The sequence below is a fragment of the Prionailurus viverrinus genome, chromosome B3 (genome assembly GCF_022837055.1).
Source record: "Prionailurus viverrinus isolate Anna chromosome B3, UM_Priviv_1.0, whole genome shotgun sequence".
Taxonomy (NCBI): Eukaryota; Metazoa; Chordata; class Mammalia; order Carnivora; family Felidae; genus Prionailurus; species Prionailurus viverrinus.
In genome coordinates, this window is record NC_062566.1 from 64484778 (window position 1) to 64497519 (window position 12742).

The 12742-nt window shown below is 44.7% G+C and overlaps 1 protein-coding gene across 1 annotated transcript in view; it reads left to right on the forward strand.

Annotated features, from left to right (window-relative positions):
* Positions 1-12742, forward strand: part of RYR3 (ryanodine receptor 3) — a 368605-nt gene that overhangs the window by 58880 nt on the left and 296983 nt on the right. The window contains exon 4 of the mRNA XM_047863199.1: positions 12502-12576. Within this exon, the coding sequence (XP_047719155.1) occupies positions 12502-12576 (75 nt within the window). The remainder of the gene's footprint in view (positions 1-12501; positions 12577-12742) is intronic.

The window sequence follows — 12742 nt, forward strand, 5'->3', positions numbered from 1 at the left end:
CCATAGAGTTTCTCTTGCAGCTCAAGGGAAGTTGGGTTTTACTTGTCAGTCTTCATAGGTTATCCTTCCAGTGTCAGTGTGATGAGTTTACTCTCTGCACAATAGGGAGAAAAATAGATCCAGTGGTGCTTGTGCCATCCAATTCATAGCTTTCATTCACAGATCAGCGGAGAAGACTTCTTTTTGTTCTCCTTGACAGAGAGCTACTTGGGGGCAGGAACACTTAGACCTCTGAAAAGCGGGCTTTTGAAAACAGCCATGTGAATAGAACTGCTCAAGTGTTACATGAGTCAGAACACCTCGAAGAGACATTAACCTTGCAGACACAGAAAAGTGGCATGTTGTAAATAAGGATGTGGGGTGCTGTGCACTCTTAAGGGCAGGGGACCAATGAAGCACAGAAGCCAGAGTAAAAACAGAGCAGAGATGACTGACTAGGGAGAGGAGTGACCCAGCGGTAACAGCAGAAAAGTAAAAGAACTTCCCCCTAACCTGTTCTGTTCTTTGCCATGAACTTGATCTTTTTCCAGGCCCAGTAGAGTCCAGGCTGGTGGGGAAGGAGGTCCAGAATGTGAGTGAGGCATATCAGGAAGAATCTAGCTGACCTGCAACATGGTAAAGATGTGTGGATCTGGGGGTGATGATAGTGGGACTCCCCAGAGAGATGTTATAGTAGAGATTTTTGTCTTTCCATCTGCCACATATATGGCAGCAGAGCTAAGAAGCAGAGAGAGGCAATTTTTAGTTTGATTAAAGCTATCAAGGACAAGGGGTAACAACCATATTTGTTCTTTGCTTCGGTGGGGTTCTAGAGAAATGCTAACAGGAAAATCAGTCCCTCATCCAGAAAGACAATTCAGAGAACAGCGAAGTACTTGCTGACTGTAAATACCATGCAGATGACTTCAGGAGAAGTCTCCAGTGTGACTGAGAAACCCCAGAAGGGTGACTCTCCAAGCTGGCCATGCATCAGAGCCACCCTGAGAGCCCAGGCCATCACAGACCTACCGAATGAGAATCTTAGGGGATGGCCCAACCTTTTATGCTGTAGGGTTTTGGTTTGTTTGGCTTGCTTTGGTTTCATTTTTAATACTCTACCCGTGGTTCTGATTGATAGGTGGGACTGAGAACTACTTGTCTGGAATCAGTCTATAAGATGTTCAGAAGAATTGTGCTATGGTTCTCAGAGCAGAATATGGTCTGTGGGCAGATAGCAAGTATTAGGGGCACCTAGTTTCCTATCTTCACACAGGTCCACACATACACAGAACTCTTAGGAGTTGGCTTCTCCATCCAAGGCCACTTAATATACTTCAAGAACAGATCAGGCTGTGTGTTTGTTTTGCTTGGATATATGGCCCTGGGCTTGCTGTATGGGTATAGAGAGCAGGATGGAGTTGATCTCTGTTCAGCAAGATCAGATATGAGATCAGTATGAGGAATGTGTGAAAGGGCATCTGAGAGAGGAAAAGAAATAGGTTGAGGAGTGCAGGAGAAAGGGAGGAGGATCAAAGAGCAAAATAGAATTGATTTCATCTTCTGTCTCATAGCCCTCATGGGTAGAAGTGTTTGCACACAGTAGGACTCAACAGTGGCTTTGTGAAAAAAAACTTATTCCTATTTTTTCCCTAGAGAAATAGTAGATTAGAGACATATTCAATTTTTCATGCCAAGGTAATCTGACCTTTCAGATGTTAAACTCTTGGTAGAAAATACTCAGTATATGTTACCTTGGATGAAAGGCAATGATTGGACAGAGTGCTTAGTCTTGACCCTATGTGGCTGCTGGTCTGCCATTTCATCAGAGGCCTGATGAATGATGTGTAGGTGGTTGAAATAAAAAACCAGAGCAGTTACTGGAAAACAAATCCAACTGCTGGGGTTCTTTTATGTAAAGAATGAACTTGGCAATGTCAGATTCTTAGAAGTGTGTTGGCCGGCTGTGGGATAGAGGGGGAAACATTAATTCGGAGAAAAAAATGATTGCTTCACCTTCTTCCAAAGTATACTTGCCATCAATCTAAATGTCGGTAATACCCTGACAGATACCTCCTGTCAATTTGCTCCCTTAAAAGACACCATAAAAATAAACACGTGTTAGAGCTGCCATTCTGGCTGTCTGGTTTCCCTGGACATCTATGTTCAAAGGAAAGCACAGGTGTATCTAGAATGACCCTGTACTGAATTGGAGGCATCCCAACAACAGGCTCTTTCTCCTTCTGTGGAGAATGGTTATCTTTCTGTTGCACAATCAGTGTTTGTAAAATCCTAGCCCTGGTGGGAACCTCACAGAGTAATTTGGTTTGTTTCCCAACTCCTCAGATTGGGAGGGAGTGAGGGAAATGGTTATACACATCTACATAGGTTCTCATGGATCAAAAACTTATTTTTAGAGACATAACAGATTTCTCAGGTCTTTTCAGCCATGCGTTCAGGGATTACATGTACACCATGTAGGGACTCTTCTTTCTTAGAAGTTTAAAAGTTCTCATAGGAACTCATGAACTCCGGGTCACCACGGAAGCCCCTCCACAGACCCTAGGTCATGTGAGCCATCTCTCAGACTTCACTTACCAAAATATGTGCAAGATTTGGGCCAGATCTGTGTCGGAGGGGCTTTTTGCTGAAACAGAATAGCTTCCTGCTGTACAGGTTATTGCTGGAGAGGGCGCTCCTGACCCAGAACGTTCTCAAATCAGGCTGTGGCCCTTCATCTTTATGTCCTGAAACACTTCCATGTGGCTGGGAAATTAATGACCTGAACAAAAATGAGATTTCCAGAATCTTCTTACCCAAGAAAAAGAATTCTGTGTGATTCTAAGAGGAGGACTTGGCTGAATTGAGTGAATTATAAACTGTGGGAATGGTAAATTTGGCATTCTTGGTACGTGGCTGGGGATGGATTGTGTTCTCCCTACTTGAAGAGTGAAGGAAAGGACAATACCCTGGTTTTATACGAAGCTTTTGGGACATTGCACTCTTCAGTCCTGTCACACGTGGTGATGGGAGGGGGAAGCAGTGAGGGTGTGGGAGGCGGAGCTCCCTGGAATCCTGTCCCCCTGCTTACCTTGCTGCAAGAGCATTAGCAGAAGGAGCAGTGACTCCCGTAGGCTTTCAGCCAACCGGAGTCAACCTTTTCTCTGGGGGTCCTGTTGTGCCTCACAGCCTCTGACATGTGGGCCTGTGTTTTTGGAAAGGCAACTGGGGAGACTGCCATGATCACTGAACGTGGGGAAGTACGGCTGTCAGATGCCACACCCTCCTCCTCTTTTCTATACTTCATTAAAATTGTTTCATTATTTCAGTTTTTACCAGTATCCCGAGAGGCCCACGAGTAATGCCAAGAGTATGGCTTCTTTTCAAGTACATTTACCTTAAAGGCCTGTGCTGTCTTGGTTGAGTTGCCCCAGACTCACGTGAAGGATTTCTTATGGGGGAAACCCCTTAGGGTGATTCTTTCCTGGAGGTGTGGCCTTCTGTAGCCAGTGGTTCAGCCTCCTCTGACTAGGAGTTTCGGGTCCATATGCACCATCCCATTACAAATAGAGAATCAAGTTGTCAAAATAAAAGAATGATCCCTTTGGGTGCCTGGGTGGCTTGGTCGGTTAAGCCTCCGACTCTTGACTCTTCATTTCAGCTCAGGTCATAATCTCACAGTTTGTGATAACCTATGTAGACATGTGTGAGAAATAGAAAATCCCCTTTATATTTCTTTTGGTCAGCAAAAACAGGTACCAATGTTGGTTTTTCTTTTTAAAAAAAAATTTTTTTTAATGTCTTAGTCTATTTTTGAGACAGAGACAGAGCATGAACAGGGGAAGGGCAGAGAGAGAGGGAGACACAGAATCTGCAGCAGACTACAGGCTGTGAGTTGTTAGCACAGAGCCCAATACAGGCCTCGAACTCATGAACTGTGTGATCATGACCTGAGTCAAAGTCAGACACTTAACCAACTGAGCCGCCCAGGTGCCCCCCTCCATCTCTGACTTTAAAGCATAAGTCAAACTAATCTGTGCATGTGGCCTCCCATCCCCGGGTGACACTTTTTAAATTTTAATGGGCTACTTAACTGTTGTTAAAGAGCAAAAATTGTCCCTGTTACCAGGAGTTTACAATCTCAGACCTGTTTGGAAAATGCCCATCAGTTCCTTTGTTGTCCTTTGAGCTCTGGAAGTATTGCCCAGCCCTCTCTGCCCACCCCTTTTAGAAAAGTGAGGACTTGAGAGTTTGGTCAGAGTTGGGTAATGGGCTGGCCTATGACAATAGGGGAAGGTAGGCCTGGAATCTGATGCAGGAGGGGAGGCAGCCTTGGAAGCATGGAAGAGTGTAGGAAGCAAGTCTCCAGGAATCAGGATGGGATCCAAGGTGAAGGTTCCTCAAAGAGCAGTCAGAAGAACGAGTGTGTTTGGGATCCCAGCAGAAGTGACTTTCTGCGGTGAGAGATTTTTTCCTCAGGAGTCTGGACCTGGGCCTGAAGGAATGAGGAGGGAGTCAGAGGGGTCTTGGCTAAAGACTTCCTCCCTGGTGTTTCCACTTGACAACAGGGAAGAGCTAGTCTCTGGATTAGTGCCAAAAAGAAGGCCCCCTGCTGTGTGTTGCCATCAGCCCTTCAGGCAGGGAAAGTTCTGGCAAGCTAATGACATCCTTGAGCAACTTAAGTTGTCATGAAGAGACAAAACACTTTTGTAGCATTCCATGCCTTTAAACACATGCAACAGTTTTTGCCCCCAACACAAATGTGTTTTTTATTAAAATGTCAGGCTAGTAGGGTGAAAAATTTGGAAAAGTTCAAATGGTTCCACAGCCAACCAAATGGCTAGTTCATTTTTTTTAGATTCTTTATCGTTCTTGCAGATGCATAACAGTCGAAGGCATTTTGCATTCTGCCTTTTTCACGGGCGGCATGTTGCACACATTTTTCTGTTTCTGGGAGCCTCTGTGATTGTCTTCTTTAATGGCTATGGATAGAACTTCCTAAAGAAGCCCATGACTTAGAGACACAATTTGTGTTTTGGATATTTAGGCTCTTTCCAGGTGTTTGATTTGCCTCCATTATAATGCTCTTATCACAACAGGGTGCATACCTCTTTGCTTGTCTTGAATTACTCCCAGAAGTGGAATGACTACAGCAAAGGCTACAGACCTCTTTATGGCTCTTGTATGTATTACCACATTGCCATGCAAGAGTTGCGCGCCAGTGTCCCCTCGTACGGGATCACACCAGCTAAACTGCAGCTCAGACAGCATTGTGTTTTCCCCATTTTCGCAAATTTAGTTGATATAAAATGATGTCTAAAAAATGCTTTCTTTAATTGTCACTCCTTTCCTTACTAGAAGAGATAAAGTCCCTTCCATATATTTTAACTTTATTCCTGATATGAATCATTTATTCATCTCCTTTGCCTTTTTCTTTACTTGAGGCTTAGTTTTTTTCTTACATTTCAACAAGATGTTAACCCATTTGTCATAATACAAAGTATTCTGAAATCTATTCAGTGTTTGCAGTGTTCTGAAGTCCAGTGATCTTTGTACAATCTTATCTGTTTTTTGTTGCCTTTGAGCGCATCTGTTACTTCAAACATACATAAGTGTTAGCTCTGTAAAGGAATGGTGGACTATTCTATTATGTGCCAGTTCTAGAATTTAATTTTAAAATAAAATATTTAATTCTGTTATCCATCCAGAATCTTTTATATTTCCTGTGGATCTTACTGAATGCTTTTCTGATTTGCTGTTCACATATCACAGAGAAATTTGTTTAATAATCATGCCTCCCCCTGCCCATTGTACTAAAAATCTGTCTTATCACATGCTATCCTTGGTACTTGTTTATGGACTGCCTAGATTGTGCTACATTCTTCTTTTTGAACCATACCAGAATGAATTAATTTTACTTCACAACATTTGCTAAAACTTAGTTCCTTTTCAGAATAATTTTTTTTTAATAGTCATTTTTGAGAGACAGAGTGTGAGTGGGGGAGGGGCAGAGAGAGAGGGAGACACAGAATCTGAGACAGGCTCCAGGCTCTGAGCTGTCAGCAAAGAGCCTGACTCAGGGCTCAAGCCCACAGACCATTAGACTATGACCTGGGCTGAAGTTGGCTGCTTAACTGACTGAGCCACACAGGTGCCCGAGAATAAAAATTTCTTACTGCTTCTATTTCCTGGTGAATTTTTAGCAACTCTGCTGAATTCCAAAATATTCCATTAGAATTATTAAAACTGCATTAGATCCGTAAGTTAAGTTTAGAAGAACAGGCATTTACCAATATTGGTATTCTCCTTGTACACCTTAATATTTCACCAAATCAAATTACATTTTATAGAATAAAGGTTTGTGGTTTCATTCTAAAGGTTTAACTCCTCTAAGTAAATTCCTGAAAAATTTATTACTTTTTTTTTTTTATCAGTTGTGAATAGAATCTTTAATGGTTTTCTTACTGAAAGTACTGAGTTACCTGCTTTCATTTGTACTGTTAGGGGTACTGTTAGGTTAATGGGGTGTTCGGTTGGTTTGTTTTTACTTATATGGCATCATTATTAGTTGTCAGTAGTATCTGAGGAAATGTAATCGTCCTGGGCACTGTGGGGGGCCTCCAGCCTGTCCAGGAACTATTGCTCTGTGGCCTTCTAGAAAGGCTTCTTTCTTTCTTTGATAGCCTAAAAGTAGAACAGAGTGGGATAGAGAAGAAAAGGAAAATGAAAGCGTGCACAGGCACATCCAACAGATGATCTCATGCCCTACAAACTTCCCAGGAAGGTGGCAACTAAAGCCTTCATGTGTTCTGTGACATTCACCAAGGAGCCTACCCAGAGCCTGGGGTCCCCAAAGAGGAACTTGGGGTTCCAGCTTGGAAAAGAAGATCGCTTAAAATATCTTGAAATACTTACGTGTGGCTAGAGAGAATTACTGTTCCCCCTCTGTGGCCATAACAGGTTTATCTTACTGGGAGGCGGTGTTTTCTGGTATCCACCAAAAGAAATGTCAGTAATGTAGTTAAGTTTAAAATTACAAGCAAGAGGGGCGCCTGGGTGGCTCAGTCGGTTAAGCGGCCGACTTCGGCTCAGGTCATGATCTCGGGGTCTGTGGGTTCGAGCCCCGCGTCAGGCTCTGTGCTGACGGCTCAGAGCCTGGAGCTTGTTTCAGATTCTGCGTCTCCCTCTTTCTCTGACCCTCCCCTGTTCATGCTCTCTCTCTGTCTCAAAAATAAATAAATGTTAAAAAAAAAAATTAAAAAAAAACATTTAAAATTACAAGCAAGAAGGGGCACCTGGGGGGTTCAGTTGCTTGAGCATTCAACTCTTAGTTTGGGCACAGTCATGATCTCACAGCTTCGTGGGTTCGAGCCCTGCATTGGGCTCTGCGCTGGTAGTGTGGAGCCTGGTCGGGATTCTCTCTCTCCCTCGCTCTCAGCCCCTCCCCCCGCCCCTCAACTTGCACTGTGTCTGTTTCTCTCAGAATAAATAAACAAACTTAAAAGAAATAAAATACAAGCAAGACAATTGAATTAATGATCCAGTGGAATATTTTTCCTCTGGATGTGGCATCAGGGCCCTTTCCCAGGTTTACCCTGCCCCACCCCCGTGCTGTGAGGTGGTACCACATAATCTCCTCCTGCTGTTGGGGACAGCTAAGGCCACTCATGGAGGGACAGGACTGCCATCCCAATGCTGCCTCAGAGTCTTGCGGTCTGAATCCCCTGTGAGCAGGTTCATGCAGTCTTCTGTGTACCGTAATACATCCTTCCTGGAATGTTAGTCCAAAAGTAGAGTCAGACTGTGGAAAGAGTTAGTAGAGTTTGTAGTTCGATCCAAGTTCAAATCCCCACTCACCTCTTACAAGCCAATTATGGGAAAGTTTATCTTTTCCCATCCATAAAAGCGAGACAAAAGGACCACTGGATGTAATCATTATTTATTTCTTCAGGAAATATGAACGAGTGCCTACTGTTTGCCCGGCACTGATAAAAGTGCTGTTGTGGCAGAGAATACAACAGACTCATGAAGCTTATATCCTGGGGAGTAGAGGAGGATAGATGCATATCAGAAATAACATGAATTCATATCAGCTAATAATACATGCCTCAAGAAATGAGACAGCAAACTATGACAGAGTAAGGGTGATTTTTCCGTTAGGAAGGGTGATCAGAGAAGGCTTCTCCAAATGAGAAATGTGAGCGCAGAACTGAATGAAGCCTGGGAATGAGCCACAGGAATATTAGAGGGAGAGCATTCCAGGCAGAGGGGAACACATGTGCCAAGGCCCTCTGGTAGGAGGGAGCAGCATACTTGTCTGAAGAACAGAGCAGGGGCCTGTGTGGTTAGAGCAGAGGGAGTGATGGAGAGCACGCTCGTGATGTCAGAGAGGTAGAAAGGATCCAGATCAAGGACGGCAGGGATCAGCAACCAAGGCCAGCAGTCATATCTAGGCTGTGGCTTGTTTATGGGTAGCCCTCTAGGTAAGAATGGTTTCGGTTTTGAAAAAGTTGGTTGAAATTAAAAAGGACTATATGACAGAGACTATATGTGTCCTGGAAAGCCTAAAATATTTACTGTCTTGTCTTTTTTTTCTTTAAAAAAAAATGCTTATTTTTGACACAGAGAGGGGGTTGGCAGGGAGAGGAGCGGGGGGTGGGGGTGAGACAGAAGATCCAAAGTGGGCTCTGAACTTAGTGCAGAGAACCCCATGAGGGATTGGAACCCACACACGGCAAGATCGTGACCTGAGCTGAAGATGGACGCTTAACCGACTGAGCCACCCAGGTGCCCCCTGTCTGGTCTTTTATAGGGAAGATTTGCCAAGTCCTGATGCAGGGTCTTGGAGACCATGGTGAGGACATTGCACTTGTAGGTGTGAAACGGAGCCACAGTGGATGGGAGGGAGTGCCTGTGGGAAAGTTGAGTGAGGAAGTAACACGATATAATAGAGTTTTAAAAGGATGGCTCTGGCTGCCATGTTGGCTCAGACTATAAAAGGGGGTGGGGTGGGGGTGGGGGTGTGGATGCAGCAGGAAGCATAGTTAGGGCACCATTATTACCGTCCAGGTGTGTACCAGGCAGCCTGGCAGGAGGTGGATACTGCGTCCTTGGTGTTGACAGCAGGGTACTGAATACTTGGGTATAGAATGTATTTCAGAGATGGCACCAGAGGTGGCTTGACTGTGGAGTATGAGAGGGAGAAGTGAGTAAAGGGTGACGCCAAGATGTTTGGTTCCACACTCTACTGTTGTCATAGGAACTGAATGAATGAATGATCTTTTCTGTCCCAGGGTTTGATGCCTCCAGCTCTTCCACCACTGTGCAATCAGGGTTACCTTCCTAAGGTACGCTTTTGACAGTGACCCTCTGCTTTTAAAAACCTACACCAGTTAAAAAAAAAAAAACAAAAAACTACACCAGCGTCCCATTAGCAGTAGAACAGTCATGGCTGCCCATAATCTGACTGCCCTGTACCTGTGCCCTCATTTTTTTCCAGGTGTTCCCTTTCATTTCACCTGACCCCAAAACGAATCAATGAATCATCTGTTGGTCCCCGTGTGCACTTCATACTTTCCACCAACAGGCCTCTGCTCGTGTGTGTGCCTCGTTCTTAGCCTCATTGGTTGTCAACACTCTAACCTGTTAGGGTCTACCTTTTCAATAATGCTATCCCTCAACACCCTTCTTACCCTTTGAGTCTATGCCAATGCACCTTGTCTTCACCTCTTTAAACAGGCAGCTTGTTTCCTATTTGCAACATGGTTTTGTTTTTTTTTTTTTTTACACGAGTCTTTCTAGACCAGAGTACCAAGATGGAGACAACATGGCATACGGTGAAATCCCAACTCTGTATTTGGAACTTGTATGACGTGGAACATGTTACTTCACCTTTTAAAGCCTCAGTTTGCATTGCTGAAAAATGGAGATAATGACTACAGTTACTTCACAGCACTAATTGCAAGTCTAAAATGAGATAGTTCGTGTATAACACCTTGCATAGTTCTGTGCCTGCTGTATGCTCAGGGCTCCTTAAATCCCTGCTGTATCAATTCACCTTCCTTTAATAGTTAAGGAAGTATCTTTCTCTCCTGCTTTCCTGGTTGCTTTTACACTGGTTTTGTATACGGTAGGCAAATGAATATATTATAAAAACTAGAGCAAAATAGGCTCATGTTCTGGAATTGACCGTGAGGTCACTTCCCACCGCTACCACCACCAGCCACATCCAGCCGTAGGATATATGGTCAAACTCCTCACATTGTCAGTGGGGGCAATCATTCCTCCCTGGAAAAATCCTGATGACAAACCACGATGTTCTGGAAAGCACCTACCCCTGGTGTGTACCCATAGGAGCTCTCACCGGGATGATGATTGTCAAAACCTCTGCCTCTACTCTGGCAAGCACTGAAGCTTGATCATTCCTTAAGCAGTGGCCCTCAAAATGTCATCCCCGGACCAGCAACATGAGGGTCCTGTCCCCTGGAACTTATTAGAAGCGCCAGTTCCCGGGTTCCACCCCAGGCCTGGTAGAGCGAGCACAGAGGAATAGTGTCCAGCAGCTTCTGCTGTAACCCATCGATGGTGCCCACCAGTGTAACGAGGCACTGCCGTGGCAGAGGGAGGCATCGGGATGCGAAGCCTCCTGTGTTCTTCATGGTGCTGCTCCATTCAGTCCCAGTGGGACACTTGTGCTTCATCTGTCTGCTTTTCTGCTGGTGCCATAATAAAGGCTGTGAGGGCCAGATGTTTGCAGCAGTGCCAGAGAAGAGGGGGAACACACGCTCTTGGGTGCCACTTTTTGTGGTCAGCGACGCTGGGCTCCTTTTAAGATGCTTCACTGAGTCGATGGGAACAAAGACAAAGGTGTGACCCACAGTTAACACCAGGACTTGTCATTTCGTCAGGAGTTCGGTTTGAGACATCGGACTGGTTCAGGAGGGAAAATAGGGAAACCAGCAGACGGACAGGCTGTGGAAATGATTGGGTGTGACTCCTTTTAACGTAGCTGTTGACGCATTTGGAAATACAGCAACTAAAGTTAGTTCGAATGATTTTGAGCAATTCGGAAATAGTACAAAGAACATTTCGTTGCTCCACCGTATTAAGGTCTGGGGAGCCCTTAAATATCTCTGCAGCTGTGAGGAAAGTGCAGCCACCTTTTTATATACTTATCAGCTTTTTAAAAAACATGATACCCCATCTATCATTTTTCTTTTCTTTAGGCTCCTGGTATGACATGAAAAGTTATCTCTTCAACAGAGCAATTCTTTTAATCCAAATAGAGTTGAAATAAAATTACTCCAGACCTTATTATTCAGACCTGTGCCTTCTCTCCATACCACCGGCTTTTGCCTTCTTTGCTCATTGCTCTGAGGGAGGGTAGGCACAGGAGAGGACCACACCTCACACTAGCCCCTGTGGTTGCTGGTGTGCAGGTCTAAATAATATTTGGTGCCTAAGAGGTGCTCTTGGCATATAGAAGGAAAATGTTAGAATTTCTCGTTAGGATTAACTTTCATCTCAGGCTTTGGATGTGTTTTGTGCATATTTAGGGATGGGGTCCTATGCTGAAACATCTTTTCCTAAGGGGTATGTGTGATCAACATTATTTGACTGTGTCTCAGGGCAGGGTAATAGGATGGGGAAGGGATTTAGGCAAAAGGTCGAAAAAGCGGATACCAACAAATTCTAGGACTTCTTTGTGGATTTCAATGTTGTCATGTTACCAACTCAGGAATAATGACAATAAATAATAGTTTTGTCTCCTATCATGTACTGTTGGGTTTAGACCATGGTGGGTGAATCAGACAGATGAAGGGAAAAAGAAGCAGACACAGCAGCTTTATGTTGAGTTGTCTCTTTGCTTGTGCCTCTCCCACTGGGTGGGTTGCCACTGAGTGAACAGCCAAAGTGGAACTACCTGGGGTGGCAGAGAAGGTACCGAGATGGTCCTGCAGCTGATGGGTCCATTTCTGCACTGCTGGTTGCCCTTTGAAAGTCCTGCATTTCAGAGCTGTCTGCAATGGTGAGATCTGGGTAAATAGGACCCCTTTAAGTGATGGTGCAGAAGGCCACACGCCTTGAAGGGAAAAGACCACAGGGCACAGAATGTGACCATATGCCTGTCCCCCAAGCTGCCTTTCTGTCGCTAGGCTATAGTTACATTTGTTTCTCTCTCTCACTCTCGAATGCTTCTGAGAAGTTTCAAAGGAAGGTAAGCAGTACCTATCTCATTTACACGCTTCTCTGGTAGAACAGCTCGGGTTTCTGCTCATCCTGGGCAGGGGACCTTTCTAAGAACAGATTTGGCCCTACACACCCTCTCCCAAGGATGTTGCATGGCTGTGGTCACCAGTCTCCCCCTCGCCCATAGGCTGGCCACTCGCTTCTAGAATGAATTCTTGGGGAGCTTTGCAATGGGTCTTTCCTTTGTAGTCTGTCTTTCAGAATTCTTGTCCTGCTTTGCTCTAGAGGGGGCCACAAGCGGCCCGTGCTGACATTTTTCCTTGTCCTTCCCCACAGGCAGCACAAGGGGGTGGCCACAGGACCCTGCTATATGGCCACGCGATTCTCCTGCGGCACTCCTTCAGCGGAATGGTAAGCACATCTGGATGTCCACTTGGACCATTCGAGGAGGAGGAAAAAGATGAAGAAGGGAGGAAGTATAGGAAACCAACAAGCATCTAGATTATGTTAACACACAAGTAATTTGGAATTTAAATAGAGAACATTATTGCTTTGCATTTTCTTCATGTAAGTTACT